At 45.9% G+C, this 15,515-nt stretch overlaps 1 protein-coding gene and 1 pseudogene across 2 annotated transcripts in view; both read left to right on the top strand.

Annotated features, from left to right (window-relative positions):
• Positions 1–12,504, top strand: part of Wars2 (tryptophanyl tRNA synthetase 2, mitochondrial) — a 73,497-nt gene extending 60,993 nt beyond the window's left edge. For both annotated transcript variants that reach the window (XM_048442181.3, XM_048442180.3), the window contains 3 exons: positions 1,661–1,746; positions 9,946–10,064; positions 11,426–12,504. In XM_048442181.3, coding sequence (XP_048298138.1) covers positions 1,661–1,746; positions 9,946–10,064; positions 11,426–11,874 — 654 coding nt within the window. In that variant the 3' untranslated portion in view covers positions 11,875–12,504. The remainder of the gene's footprint in view (positions 1–1,660; positions 1,747–9,945; positions 10,065–11,425) is intronic.
• LOC125405597 (small ribosomal subunit protein eS28 pseudogene) lies at positions 2,467–9,939 on the top strand (annotated as a pseudogene).
• Positions 12,505–15,515: the final 3,011 nt, after the last annotated feature.

Raw genomic sequence — 15,515 nt, 5'->3', positions numbered from 1 at the left:
CACAGGAGGAGTGGTGTGAAGGGCGGGGACAGTGAGCACAGGGGGAGTGGTGTGAAGTGAGCACAGGAGGAGTGGTGTGAAGGGCGGGGACAGTGAGCACAGGAGGAGTGGTGTGAAGTGAGCACAGGAGGAGTGGTGTGAAGGGCGGGGACAGTGAGCACAGGAGGAGTGGTGTGAAGTGAGCACAGGAGGAGTGGTGTGAAGGGCGGGGACAGTGAGCACAGGAGTGGTGTGAAGGGCGGGGACAGTGAGCACAGGAGTGGTGTGAAGGGCGGGGACAGTGAGCACAGGGGGAGTGGTGTGAAGGGCGGGGACAGTGAGCACAGGAGTGGTGTGAAGGGCGGGGACAGTGAGCACAGGAGTGGTGTGAAGGGTGGGTCAGGGCTACTGAGGTAGGTTATCTGGAGGGTTGCTGGATAGAGCATGGATGGCAGATTAACAGCACTCAGTAAACACTGGTCTTCTCCACAGCACTTTGCCTCCTGTGTGATTGCAAGGCCAGTATGCTAATATAAAAAGTAAAGGAGTAAAGGGCCGAAGAGATGGCTCAGGAGTCATAAGGTCTTTTTTACTCTTCCAGCACCACATTAGGTGGCTCACAACAACCTGTACGTCCAATTTGAGGGGATCCTACACCCTCTTTCTGGCTTTTCAGGCACCTACTCACATACATAGATACATACAAATACATAAAAATAATAGTAATAATTTATCCTCAAATTGGGCAGCAAGATGAATCAGCACTAGCCTGATGACCCGGATTCAGTTCCTAAAGCCCACAGTGGAAGGAGAGAACTGACTCTCTGACTCTCCAAAAGTTGTCCTCTGACCTCTACATGCAAGCTTTTGGGGTATACCTTCAGTCATGCCAACATGTATAGGCACAAGACCACACACAAAATAAATAAATAGATAGATAGATAGATAGATAAAATTTATATGTAAATTTAATGCAACACAGTTTCAGTTTTTAATTGTTTTTAATGTTTTTCTTTATCATGTCTGGGGGGAGGATAAGCAATGGCGTGTGGAGACCAGAGGACACCTTCCCAGAATCAGCTCTCTGTTTCCAGAATATGGGTCCTGGGGATGGAGCTTGGCTCATCCGGCTTTGTGGCAAGCCGCTTTAACCATTGAACTGTTTTGCCTGCCCTGGTAGCAACATTTCAAAAATTAGATTATTTTGTTTCTTTTTCCAAATTACTCTTCTTTAAATTAATCTTTTATGAACTTTACCCAGTAACATTTGTGGTAAGGGGCAGAGTTGACTCCTGTTAACATTGAGAAATTTAATTTTGTAATGATTTCTGAACATAGTTGATTTGGAATCTAGAAAATCCCTTTGTCCTTAGTGAAATGAAAGTGCACTAGAGGTGGTCCAGGATCCCTCCTGGGGCAAGGGGCCATGTGTGTAGCTCAGTGGTAGAGCTTGGGTGGGCTTTGCCCCAGCTCCGAGAATAAACTAAGATACAAATGGTAAAAAGCTGCCCTTGCTTCTCCTGGAGCCCGGAGCATGACCATGGTAAGCAGCCAGGTGATGCCGGAGTGTGTGTTATTGCAGGACCTCCAGAGCACTCCTGGCCTCCCTTCAAAGTGTCTTAACTGAGCAGTATAATCGGGTCCACGTCAGGTTTCTTTCTCTTCTCTCCTGTTTCTACAGGCTAAGGCTGCAAGGCAGAAGCATGATGGGACAGTGGGACTGCTCACGTACCCAGTGCTGCAGGCGGCGGACATTCTGTGCTACAAGTAAGGAGGGAGGCCAGCCCTGCTCTGGTGCCTATGTATTCTCGCCATGAGAAAAAAGGTCTGTGTGGGTGTCGCTTGTTCACAGCAAAGTCACACTGTGCAGCCCAGGCTCACGGTGAACGTGTGCAGGAATTGCAGGCGTGTGCCACACAATAGTATTCTTAACACTATTTATCCTAACACAGACTATCAGGGAAAGGTCTGACTTGCGGAGAAGGGGCTACAGAAAGGATCAGATATACCAGGTAGCCCTGCGAACTAAATCTGTGTATGTTTCAGGGACTGACTATTTGGAGCTAGTGCGGAGGGCCTACTATGTGTTAGGGACCTTTCTGAGTCACCTCTGTGCATGAATCCTAATAGCCTTGTGAAATTTATCATCATCACCCCTGTTCTTCAGAAGAGAAAGCTGAGGCACAGCGTGGTCAGCAGCAAATCCAGAGTCACTGTAGCTAAAAAGGCTTGGAGTTGGCATCCGAGACCCAGAGGTGTTCCCAGTCTAAGGTCAGGCAGGCTTGTGGCTTTGAGTCTACAGTAGGGTGCTGGATGGCAGTGACAAGAAATAGGTAGTAGCTCGAACTGCTCGTCTGTGGCCAGGAAGAAAAGAGGAGAAGGGGAGGGGAGGGGGAGGGGAAGAGGGAACAGGATGAGATGGAAGGAGGGAGGGAGGACGGTGGGCAGGAACAGCATAGCACTGCCCTGCAGTGGTAGCTGCGTGAGTGTGGGCTCTCTCTACGCATCTGTCTTGTTTTCTCTGGTGGGGATAAACTTAGGGCCTCTAACCCTGTGATAGATTTACGGTCCCATTTTTGCATTTTGGCTTCTGAGACAGGGTCTGCCTAAGTTGTTCAGACTGGCCTTGAATTCATTCTGTGAATTCAGTCTTCAAATGTGTATTCCTCTTGCCTCAGCTCTGGGTAGCTGGAATTACAGCCTGTGCCCCAGGTCCAGCTCTAAGTTTATTTTACTGTGCTGTTGTCTGCCTTGCTTCCCATGCTGTCTGATGGCCTCAGTGAGCTGAGGTTGTGGCGGCAGGGGGTGAGTGCTTATCATGCTTTCTTAGTTTGGTAAAATTAGCACAGATGTAATTTTCCCCACCTCTGTATTTCTCAGTTGGATTATCCTCTATTAGAGGTTCTATCTATTTTAATACATGACTGCTTTTTTTTTTTCTGAAGTTGAGAACGCTCATCTTTTCACCAGGTCCCTTCCATGAGTCTGATTTGCCAGCAACACTCTCTGCACACTTTGGGACCGGTATGCTGTAGCTTAGTCACTGTGAGGCTGTGCCCAGGCAATGCACAAGGGTGACATGAGAGCGCATGTAGCTATCACAGTGCATAGTCGTCATGGGAGTGCTGGTTGCCGCCTGATGGCAGGCAGGGAAGGACAGTGTGTTGCTTACAGTGACATGCCTATTCAAACTTACTGCTTCTTTCTGGGATTTTTCATGTATGTTCTTATGCCTCGGTTGGTTTTTAGGTAACTGTAGTTGCAAAACTTAAAACTGTGGCAAAAGGCAGCTGGTGTATATTTTCATCAATTGTCCAAAATCTAATTGGCAAAATGATATTGCAGTCCTTTTATTTGCAAATTACACTAACAGGGACACCTCTGAGAGTTACTGAACGAATTGCATAGGATCAATAGCTGATGATACAAACTTTATTGTTTGTAGATCTAGGACACTTAGAAGGCTGGCGTTAGCAAAGCAACTTGCTAAGGTCTCAAAGCATGTTTTATGTGCCACCATCATTAGAGTCAAGTCCCACTTTGTGAATGTCCTCATAGCATACACAAAACTGGAAGTACAGATATGGCAGGAAAACCTTAAAGTTTTCTGCTGGCTTCTTCTCTGCCTTAGTCTTTGTGATATTTCATTATATTTTAATAAATAAAACTTGCCTGGGGATCAGAAAAGTAAAACAACCACTCAGCCTTATAGACCAGGTAGCAATAACACACACCTTTAGTCCGCCTGCTCGCCGCCATCATGGACACGAGTCGCGTGCAGCCCGTCAAGCTCACTAGGGTAACCAAAGTGCTGGGCAGGACCAGTTCGCAGGGACAGTGCATGCAGGTACATGTGGAATTTATGGATGACACCAGCCCCTCCATCATCCGAAACGTCAAAGGTCCTGTTCGAGAGGGAGATGTGCTCACCCTATTGGAGTCAGAAAGGGAGGCTCGGAGGTTGCGCTGACCTTCCTGCTGGGTCCTGAGTATCCACCACTTGGCCCATGATGACCTGCGACTATTAAATAAAGCATTTATATTGTTTTAAAAAACAAACAAACAAACAAACAAAAAACCACACACCTTTAATCCCGGTAGACACACTAGCTTGCCATAGAAACCAGGTGGTAGTGGTGCATGCCTTTAATCCCAGAACTAGAGAGGAATATAAAATGGGAGGAGACAGCTCTCAGTCACAGTCTCATTCTGAGGTTTCCTAGAAGCAGGATCACCATTTTCAGACTGAGGTCGAGGTAGGAACCAATGGCTGGCTGCTGTGCTTTTCAGGTCTTCAAGTTAGTTTTATTTATTAAAATACAAGTGAAATGCCATGACAAGACCTACCTCCAACATCAGCAGGGTTTGCTCATAGAAGTACTTAGTGTTTCCAAGATCGGCATTTCTTTCCCATTCTGTAAGAGTTCCTTGACTTCTACTGATTTCCTCAGTGGTTGGAATAGTGCTTCTTCTGGGCTTCAGAAAGGAGGGTGGATGATAGTGGCAGAATTCTTCTGTTCTCATCTGTGTTCTGATATACACAGACAGTTTGTCCATGCAAACAGATAAAAGATGCTTTTCTATAAAACCAGGCAATTGTCTATCTTCAAGATGGTGGTCTCCTTCCTAAGCCTAGAAATTACATGTCAGATCTAATGCCATGATTGAATTACAGATGTGTACATCTGCATGCCTCTTTACTAAGAGAAACAGCCCAGTGTTCCCTTCTGTCTAGTCTCAGGCTAGACCACCTATGCAGTTGGGAGTATTTTCTGTTTATTTTTGTTTTGTTTCATGTCTTTCTGTATTTGGGAAAAGTCGTGTCTAGGAATATTTATATTACAAACATAGGTAGGTTGATAGATTGAAGTACGGGTAAAATGTCTGTGGTTTCCATCTACCAGAAAATCTGTGTGTCTTCTGCATAAAATGCTGGTGCAAGTCAAATATAGGTTTTGTATTTGCTTTAGTCAAAGTCAGCATTAGAATGAGTGGTACGGTAGGCCAGAGAACAAACACTGGGCCAGAGAATGAAGAAGCAGCTTCAGATAGGCTTATGAAAGACGTGTAATTGTTTCCATAGGAGTTGCTTAAGGAACCAAGGAATGGAGAACTGAAATGATATTATCCGGAGAATATGATAAATAGCAGAAATTTAAGCCAAGCCTGGAGGTGCAGGTCTGTGATCCCAGCTGTTCATCAGACTGGGCAGGAAGGTCACAAGTTCAAGGCTAGCTTGAATGACTTAGTGAGACCCTGTCCCAAAATAAAAGTATAAAGAGGGTAGGTGATGTAACTCAGTAGTAGAGAGCTTGCCTAGTGTGCATGAAGCCCTAGGTTCAGTCTCTAGCACTATCAAAATAATATTGATGATAATAGCATATGTTGAATATATATATTGAATATATGAAGAAAGCGCACTCAAAAATAGCAAAATAGCAAAATTTCTTATATTTTATTCATGCATTTCTTATTTATCGGAATGCCTAATTTTATTTTTTTAATTTATTTATTGTATATATAGTATTCTAGGCACCAGATCTCATTACAGATGGGTGTGAGCCATCATGTGGTTGCTGGGAATTGAACTCAGGGCCTCTGGAGCAGCAGTCAGTTCTCTTAACCTGAGCCATCCCTCCATCCCTGAATGCCTAATTTTAAATAGCTAACCATCAGAGGATCAGAAGGCCAGCTGCTAGATAATGTCTTCTAGATATGGTAGGGGAGCTGTCCCCATGACATCTCAACAGTAAGGTCACCTAAGCAAGACTGCGTAATGACACCACCAGATGAAGAGCTGTAGGCAAGGAGGGATAAGATGGGCCCAGTGGGCATGCTCAGCAGGCAGGGCACTTGTCTCCGAGTCTGACAACCTAAGCACAAGCCAAAGGACTCATGTGGAAGGAGAGCATTGCCTCACATAAGTTGTTTTGCGACTGCAGGCATGTCGTGCGCACACGCTCACACACGCACACAGTAAATACATGTTTTTAAAAAGTCTGAAGTGACACAGAATGAGGAGGTGGGCCTTTAGAAACTGTAAGTAGAAAGCCAAACTCTGTTAGTCGACTGTCTTTAGTGAAGTCAGCTTTGGCCTGGGTGTCAGCAGTTTCAGAATGTGATTGGTTGGCTCATTGCTGCGGGTCTAGAGTGAAGCAGGATGTCGTAGTGGGAACATGGGGTGGGACAAAGCTGCTGTAGTCCATGGTGACCAGAAACAGGTATAGAAAGGCAGACCAGGGTCCCCAAGTCACCTTCCAGGGCCACACCCCAATGACCTAATTTCTTTCTAGCCTGCCTGCTCCTAAGTGATCCCACATCTCCCAGTAGCACCATAGACTGGGCCCACGCCTTTAGCACATGGTCTCTAGGGAACAGTTAAAGTACAACCAAGAAACAAAAATGTAGATAGGAGAATAAGTGGCCTGGAATTTCAGTTTGAGAGTCTCCTCGTTGTCTGGGGTTGGAAGTGCTGCTCTGGGAGTATGCTTTCTTAGAGCTCGTCTTAAAATTCTAGGGTTCTTAAACTTTATCCAGTGAGCCCAGGCTGGCCTGGAATCTTTCTTCCGTGGTCCTGAAAGCCGCTGCACCAACTTCATTCTACCATGCCGCCTGCACGGACATCCCTTCTCTGTTCTTCTGGAACAGCTCTAGTGCACAGTGCTCTGTGAAACAAACTCCACTGGAAGGCAGTCTGAGGTGCAGAATCTCCAGGCTCTGGTCCCTGACACTGGGAGCTCACAGAGAGCAGGGAACTGTGTTTGACAACAGACAAACCAAGTGTGTGCTCCCAGAACGGGAAGCTGTCGGTGGAATTTAAGGACCGAGCAATTGGGTGTCATTGATGCTTTCCAAAGGAAACCTTAAATGCAAGGATGGATTAAAGGAGGACAGCAGCTGGGCCAGTCTGTTGCAAGGCTGTCTTACCAGCCTAGAGCATGGCAGTGATGGTAGAAGAAGAAATGCAACTTCCCACTAGATGGACTGTGCATGGGTTGTGTGTCGGGGTAACCACACATTTACTATGCTGTTGCCCTGCTTGAGGTGGGCAGTACTAGGAGAGGCCTCGTCAGAAGTCACAGCTCCTCTCAGTGTCTACTGAGTGTCAATGACTAATAAGTAATTGCTGTGATGGAGAGTCACTGCAGCATGTCCAGTAAGCTGTCAGTGAGGGGGAACCAGCCCTTTCTGACAGAAAAGACAACCCAGACCCCTTTCTCAGCCTGCCGAGTAAAGGCAGCATTTCTGAAACCCCACAGGCACAGCCAAGCCAGTAGGGAAAGCAAGATCTCCACGGGCAATGATCATTCATCTGGACACTGATGTGCCAAAGGGGCGGGGCGGAGCCCAAGCAAACCTCGAGGCAATAAGGATTGAAGCAGGAGAAAAAAACGGTTCAGTCACCAAAGAAGAAGATCAGAGGCATTATTATGTGACAGAAGTTATAACAATCAAAATTATGAAAGACTTTTGTTTTATGTTGTGTCTGAGAAAGCACAGCCAGGGTGAGAGGGATTGAAAAGGCAGGGGAGGAAGAGTGGACGTATTAATATGGATATCATTATGTCGGATATAAATTTTGAAAGCGCAGCCCTAAATTATTTGAAGTGAAAGGCAGACTGTGAGGAGAATAAGCCCCGTAAGTGAGCGGAATCAAAGGCAGGCTGGATAATGTGAAGTGTGAACTCGGCGGATGAGAAGCAAAGGCCAAGATAAATTACAGGAGGTGAAAGCGGCAGCGGCCGCAGCGGGAGGAGGGACCAGAGACAAACAAACCAGAGGCAGATGCAAATGCCACGTGGAGCAACAGGACCAGGTGAAAAAAATTAAAATGTTTTTAATCCTCTTATAAAAAAAATCAAAACCCCACAGAAGTGTAAGAAAAGAGTCAAGGATCCAACATAAGGCAAGACGCACACAGTGTCATTATGAAAACTAAATGTGTTTTCTGTTTAGGGGGTGACTCTGTGAATCTGGAACCATTTTGACATGTGGAAATATTCATTTTGATGTGCTTAAAGTGTATTGATTATGGTAATTGTATTTTCTGTGTTAGTTGCAGTCCATTGTGATTTCCTATGGGCTACTGTAACTGCTTTTTAACCTGCTCTGTTGGCTAATTTGGGCTCAGGGAGCCAAGGTGACCTCTGCATATGGGCATCAGTATAATTACTAGGTAGGAGCAGCAAAGACCAGTCCAAGAGAAATTGACAAAAGCAGGCTGTGTGCTTGCGGACCCCAGAGAGGAGCCCGTGCTGAGCAGAGGGCACAAAGTAACCATGCCACTTCTACCACTCAGTGAGCCACTGGCCTTCTGCTCCAGTGACTTTAGCTCTCCCAGGCCCTCCACTGTTTTCTGGAACTGCTTTTGCTGACCTCGGGAAAGGAGGAAACACTTCCTGGTTCACAAGCCACACCTTCTCCTCTTCACTTAGTGTTCTGGTTTTCTTAGGTCAGAGTTCTCAGGAGTCCTATACAGTAGTTTGCATTTGGGAATCACCTTTCAGTTTGACATACAGGTTGTACCCAAATCTGGGCTGTCACCAGATCTATGATCATCTCTGGGGTGGAGCACTGGTCTTTCTGTTTTGCAGGGTTGGCCATTAAAATAAAGATGATCTTATTAGAGAAACCAGTATGCCCCCATACGGCCATTTACGTCTTTCTCTTGCCATTTTGCCCTTCATCGTATCCAACGTTAATGAGTGACTGTCATATCAGTTGCTTCCATGTATTGAGTGTTTGCTCTCAGGAGCTACCCTTGATAACCCTAGAAACAGCATTGAGAGGAAATGAAGGCTTGAGAAGAGGGAGGACCCTCCTATGCTCACTCACTGCTTCTTCCAGATTAAAATAAAACTCCTCACTCAGAAGCTGTAGCTGTTTTATCAAACCTGACCCCACAGCCCAGCTGAAGTTACCCGTCTCCACCCCAGGAGTCCGTGCTTTGAACTGCACATGCAGGAATGATACCATCATAAATAAATTCTTTGTGTTCTGAGTGTTTTTTTTTTCCCCACATACTCATTTCTTAATAAATAAAAACTTTTAGATAAAACTCAAGTTTCCTTAGTTCCTTTTCTCAAATCATTTTCTTTGCTCTCTCGAAGCAGCTACAGTGAGGTGACAAAGGTGGCTTAGGTCTGTCTTTCTCCTTCTTTCGTTATCACCGTGATCATCATCTGTCTGTCAGTCCTCGAGAGTCAACCCAGTGCCTTGAACTTCAGCCTTTACCGGGTTGCTGGATCATTACAGATCTGTGCATCTCTGGAAATAGGTAGCATTTGAACCTAGACTCTCATAATTCACCTCAGTGCCGGTGTGCTCTTCACACGCCCTGCAGTTCGCTCTCCTTGGGCCACATTGTCTCCTAGACCCATCTGCATGTGCTTTGAGATTTTCATTTACATTCCCCGTAGCGTATTAGCTGCCCTCCGATTACAATTCCTCGAACATGGAGACGCATATTGCCGAGAGATCTTGAATCATTCCTTGCTTGATGAGGAGAGGCTCTGGCCGGAAGAGCTGTCTGCCATCTCTAATTTGAAGAATGGGTGGGGTGTCTTTCAAGTGTGGGCCGCAGCTCTGAGGTAGAAGCATCTGGTCTAGGTTGGAGTGATCTGTGCTGACTGGGTGAGGGATGAGGAGTGGCTTTTAGACACAATTATAGGCAGAGCGTGTGTGCTACTGAAGATACCATGGCTCCCTACCGGCAAGATCCTGTCACTGGTGCTGATGGCTGCACTCGTTTGCGATGGGAGAGACAGAACCGGAGCAGACACACACACATCTCCTCGGCATTTGTCTGACACACAGATAGACTCGGGTCTCCGTGTTCCCTCTGTAGTTGGTGACCATTTGTTGAACACCAGCGGTGAAGTAGGCACAGGACACGCAGCTGCTTGCAATATCATTTCTGGCTAAGAAGGAGCCTTGCTGAGTTTCTCTGCCTGTGTTTTATTAAAGGTCCACACACGTTCCTGTCGGGGAGGATCAAGTCCAGCACATGGAACTTGTCCAGGATCTAGCTCGAAGTTTCAACCAGAAGTATGGAGAGTTCTTTCCGTTGCCCAAGTCCATTCTCAGTAAGTAACAACCGGATGGTTATGAAACTTGGCTCGTGATGAAGAGTGGACTAGAGACCTGGAACTTTGCTGGGACCAAATTTGGCTGTCTCCCTGACAGGCTTCAGGATTCTTAGCTGAAATCCTTATTGTTTGGGATTATGTAGGAACATAAAAAAACATGTGAAATATGGGAAGAAACTTTAAAAATCATAACTTTATTTTCTAAAATATTTGTCAATAGATTGTGTGTATAAAATAAAGATTTTACTGGATAGAGCAAATTACATGCCCTATTTTACACATAAGCAGACCAAGGCTCAACAGGGTTCACGCTGTGTCCAAGTCACGTGTCTAGTTGATCCCAGAGCTGAGCCCTGTCAGCTCTGCTGATCCCAGAACCCACGTACCTCACCCTTCTTGACGTTCACAGTGAGACAAAGGTCGGGAGAATGAGAACTGCGCAGTCGTAGTCCAGACAAATGAGAGAGAACTGAGATCCCTAAATGTTGTTTTCTGAATGAAGAGGAGAGCTAGGACCGACACCTAACACTGCATCTGGAATGCCAGCCTCAGCTCCGCTAGGGTGTCCCGCACACTGACGGCACCTCTGTTTTAGCAGTAAGAGTTCAATGTTCGACCCATTGCTTTTTACCTACTTCATCATTAATAGCCATAAACTAAGTAGTTATCGATAACACTGGTTTATGAAGCACAGATTAACATCCCCCTCTGTGCGTGTGTTTCTTTGACTGTGTTTCTATGTGTGTGCATGTGTCTGTAAGTATGTAACTGTGTGTAGACATGGAAGTATTGCCACAGGTAATTAAAGTTGCGGCATTCCTACAGCAAGGTGGAGACAGGAGAATGGCCTGCTAGCCTAGGAGATGCAGCCTAATGGCAGAAGGAAGCTATAACCTGCCTCAAAATGAAGTGGATGACCAAAACAGAGTCTCAGAGGTTGTCCTCTGGTCACAGATTCACCATAACACATGTGAATCTATCTGTACACACATCCACAAACACAAAATTTAAAAATATATGAAGTGTTCACAGAGCTTAAGAAATGGCTTAGAGGATAAAGGCCCTCGCCATGCAAGGCTAGTGCCCTGGGTTCCCTGGAACCCACAAGTGTGCACAGAATAAGTAATATAGCCAACATAACTCTATTTGTGTCAGTTATACACTGGATGAACCACTGCTGATCCATGCTGTGGATACTGCCCTAAACAAGACCTGTCTCTGGTGTCTTTACCTCCACACTTGATAAATTGCTCAAGTTCTTCAGGTATGCTGTTTGTGCAATCAGATAATATCTCTGGTGTTTTTGGTATCTTCAGGATCTAGACTCTAACTTTCTTAATGACGTGTCTTTTCACTAGCGTCTATGAAGAAAGTGAAATCCCTCCGTGACCCCTCTGCCAAAATGTCAAAATCAGACCCTGACAAACTGGCCACTGTCGGAATAACAGACAGCCCAGAGGAGATCGTGCGGAAATTCCGGAAGGCTGTGACGGACTTCACATCGGAGGTCACCTACGAGCCAGACAGCAGAGCTGGCGTCTCCAACATGGTGGCGATCCACGCAGCCGTGTCAGGCCTCTCGGTGGAGGAGGCGGTGCGCAGCAGTGCAGGCATGGACACGGCGCGCTACAAGCTGCTGGTGGCAGACGCTGTGATTGAGAAATTTGCTCCAATCAGGAGTGAAATTGAGAAACTGAAAAAGGATAAGGACCATTTAAAGAAGGTTTTACTTGCTGGATCTGCAAAAGCCAAAGAGTTAGCCTACCCTGTGTTCCAGGAGGTGAAGAAGTTGGTGGGGATCCTGTAGGATGTCAGCAGTCACCACACTCCAGTCATGACAGCCTTCCTCGGGCAGATTCTAGTCTGTACACAGATGATTTGATGATTAGCTTCATTTGATGAAGGCTGCCAATTGATGCTCGAGTTCCATCTCAAATGCTGTGATCAGCAGAGCCGAAGCAGACTCAGGTCTACACCCCAGTTCACCCCAGTTCATTTTGAGGTCTGAAGTATTCCCACGCACTTCCCAGCTAACAGTTTCTGATGTGTGCCTGTTTATGCAGGCTTTACTGTGACAGGTTCACTCTGTCTATTTCCGAGCCCTTCTCAAAGCTGTGCGTCGAGGCCCTGTGCTGGAAGCCTGAGTCCCCTTTCTATTTGGAGTTCATAAAGACGGGTTGATGCTTCCAGCTCATGTGTCACTGAGATGATGTTTGTCCTCCTGTATGTGAATGACTTAACCCGAGCCAGGAGACAGCTTAGGCTCAAGGCACCTGCTACCTCGCCTGACAGTCTGAGCTCAGTCCCCAAGACCAACATGTGAAAGGAGAACACTGACTGGCAGGTTGCCCTCTGACCTCCATTTGTGCACAATGGTCTAAGTACACACACACAACAACAAATAAATGAATAAAAATATAATAATCTACTTAATTTACATTTGTTTCCTAAGAAATCATGCTGGCATATTCCAACAAATGTCTGCTCTTAAATTCAGTTTCATTTATTTATTTATATTTTATATTATTTATATGGGGCCCAAGTGGTGTTCTTTTTTTTGTTTTGGGGGAGTTTTTTTTTGAGATGGGTTTCTTTCTGCTTGTTTTTGTTGGTTGTGTGTGTGTGTGTGTGTGTGTGTGTGTGTGTGTGTGTATGTGTGGCTCTGGATGTCCCAGAACTTGCTCGGTAGACCAGGCTGGCCTTAAACTCACAGAGCTCCACCTGGGATTAAAGGTGTGCACCCCCCACACACACACCTGGCTCATGTTCCTGGTAGGCACATTTTTACACTCATCTCAGTCTAGTAGCTCCGCCCCCTTGCTCAGGAGCACACTGAGAGAAGTTATATTTTACACATGGTAAAATCAAGGGTCAGGATGCAGAATTAGCTTGTACAGGGTCACTAATCAAGAAGCAAATTCAAGAGTGAAGCCTTTTATCCCTACTCCCACGACTGTTGCTTTTTAAGGATGCTCCCATAGCTGTGATTGCCAAAGCTTTGAGCCTCCAAACATCCCAGTTTTGAACATGGTACTAGAAGGACAGAGCCTGAAGTACCAATGTTGTTGGTATCGACTCAGCCAATAGCTGTGTGTTTAAAATCTGAATTCAGCTTGCTTTGGTCACATTTACCCCGCAGAACCCCAAAGGTGGGACCCAAGGCCTCGCGTCTAGATTGCAGAGACACCTGCTTGTCTCTGCCTGACTCCAGTGGGAGTGAGGACTGGAGCCTCCATATTCCCTGTGAAGAGAAACTTCTTGTCTCATATCTGCCTCAGTCTCTAGGAAATGACAGACCACCCAGAACATAGATCTGCACTTCCCTGTTCACACTTGAAAGAGGAAATGGCAGTCCTGGCTTGCGCACCAAAGCCTAACATCAAGTTTAATTTTGCAAGGGTCAACAAGATGGCTCAGCAGGAAAGGACACTTGATGCCAACCAGGTCTGACCCCCTGAGTTCAGTCCCTGAGAGCCACATGGTAAATGGAGACAACCAGCTCCCCGCAGCTGTGCTGAGACTTACACACACACGCACACACACATGCCACACACAAATGTTTAAACTGTTTAAATGTTTAGATTGATTTCACAACACATACCATTGTCAGACAATGGGGACTAGGAAACACTACTTCCCAAAGTCCATATTAAAATAGACTTGACTCAGGGAAAGGATACATTTTACTGTTGTTGTTGTTGTTGTTGGAGGGGGGCATGTTGTTTTCCTAATTCATTTATTTATTAGCGCTAGTATTTCTATGAGCAGGATCATGCCAAGGCGTGTTGTTATACCTAGCCCATTCCATGCCACGAGGAAGGGGAAGGCAACACATGGGTATCAAGGATTTTATTAAATCACCACATAAGAGGATCACTGATGGATCAGGACTACAGGACAGGGACTTGGGAGCCTTGTTTCTCCTGACAGCCCTGAGCAGGGTCAGAAGCGGGTTGATAAACACAAAGCATCACAAACATCTGTTGCCAAGTTACTGTTACAATGCTCACCAGTAAGGATTTAGAGATTAGGGGCTTCCTTGAATATACCATCATTGTCAACAATGCAAGCCTTTCAGTCCAGCCAATCAGATTCATTTGTTCCTTCTGTTGTTGGGAACAGCCAAGATGTTTCTAGAGAACTAAAGGTGCATAACAACTCTCTCTGTGGTTTAGGGAGGAGGTTGCTCAGCCACTGGAAAGTTCTCAGCTTGTGAATCTAAACTTTATTTTACCCTACAGGGTGAAGTTTGAAATCTAAAATCAGGCCAAGGTGCTTTTACCTTTTCTCTTAGATGTCCGTCAGAGCTGGAGGATGGTGTGTGGAAGTCAGTTCTCTCCTTCCACCGTGTGGTTTCCAGGAATCAGAATCAGGTCAAAAGGCTTAGCATCAGGCACCTTTTCCTGTTGAGCCATTTCACTGGCCCTTACGTTTTCTCTTTTAGGTCTTTGTCAGGGATGCCTATCGTCTGAGGATATCCCTGGAAATATCTCTTACAAGGATCTTTTGACTTTCATTTTACTTTATGTTTGCTGATGTTGGCACGTGTGTGCACGCCCATGCTCATGTGGGAATGCATGCCACAGTACATGTGTGATGTCGGGACAGTGTGCAGGAGCTGGTTTTCTTCCACCATGTCGGTTCCAGGGGTCACACCCAGCTTGTCAGGCTTGATGGCAGTCACCTGTACCTGCTGAGGCCCCCACACCAGCCCCTCTCTTTGCAGGAAGCCTCTTGGGAATACCGGAAATTATATCTAGCAAACCAATTGCCTGCTTATCTGTGTGGTTTTTCACCCCTGGCAACACATCTGTCTACCAGGAATTAAAGGCAGTATGGAAAAGATCCCCAAAAGCGGGGAGGGAGAAGAAGCATTAGAACAGGGTAACCTCTAAGAAGCAGGGTCAATGCATTGACAGACAAGAGTTGACTGCATGGGGGCTGGAGAGATGGCTTAGAGGTTAAGAGCGTTGCCTGCTCTTCCAAAGGTCCTGAGTTCAATTGCCAGCAACCCCATGGTGGCTCACAACCGTTTGTAATGAGGTCTGGTGCTCTCTTCTGGCCTGCAGGCATACGTACAGACAAAATATTGTATACATAATAAATAAATAAATATTAAAAAAAAGAGTTGACTGCCTCTGCCTCTTTAAGACTCCTAGTGCCTAAAATCTAAATTTGCCACAATAATTAAAATCCTTGCTCAATGCAGGGAAACAAATCTAACAGGACACTTAGCAAACAGAAGAAAGACTTTATCAGGGACTGGAGGATGGCTGGTTAATGTCATATACTTTTATTGCCAAGAACATGCAGTTTGGTCCCCAGTAGCGAGGTTGGGCAGCTCACAACTGCCTGTAACGCCAGCTCTGAGGAGATCGGGTATCTCTGTCCTTAGCATGCCCCTGTACTCATATGCACAGACCCACACAGTATATACATGTACATTAA

This window comes from Myodes glareolus, chromosome 17, assembly GCF_982192425.1.
Source record: "Myodes glareolus chromosome 17, mMyoGla1.1, whole genome shotgun sequence".
NCBI classification, from domain to species: Eukaryota; Metazoa; Chordata; class Mammalia; order Rodentia; family Cricetidae; genus Myodes; species Myodes glareolus.
Note: the sequence above shows the minus strand (reverse complement) of the source record. Positions and strands in the feature narration are given on the sequence as shown.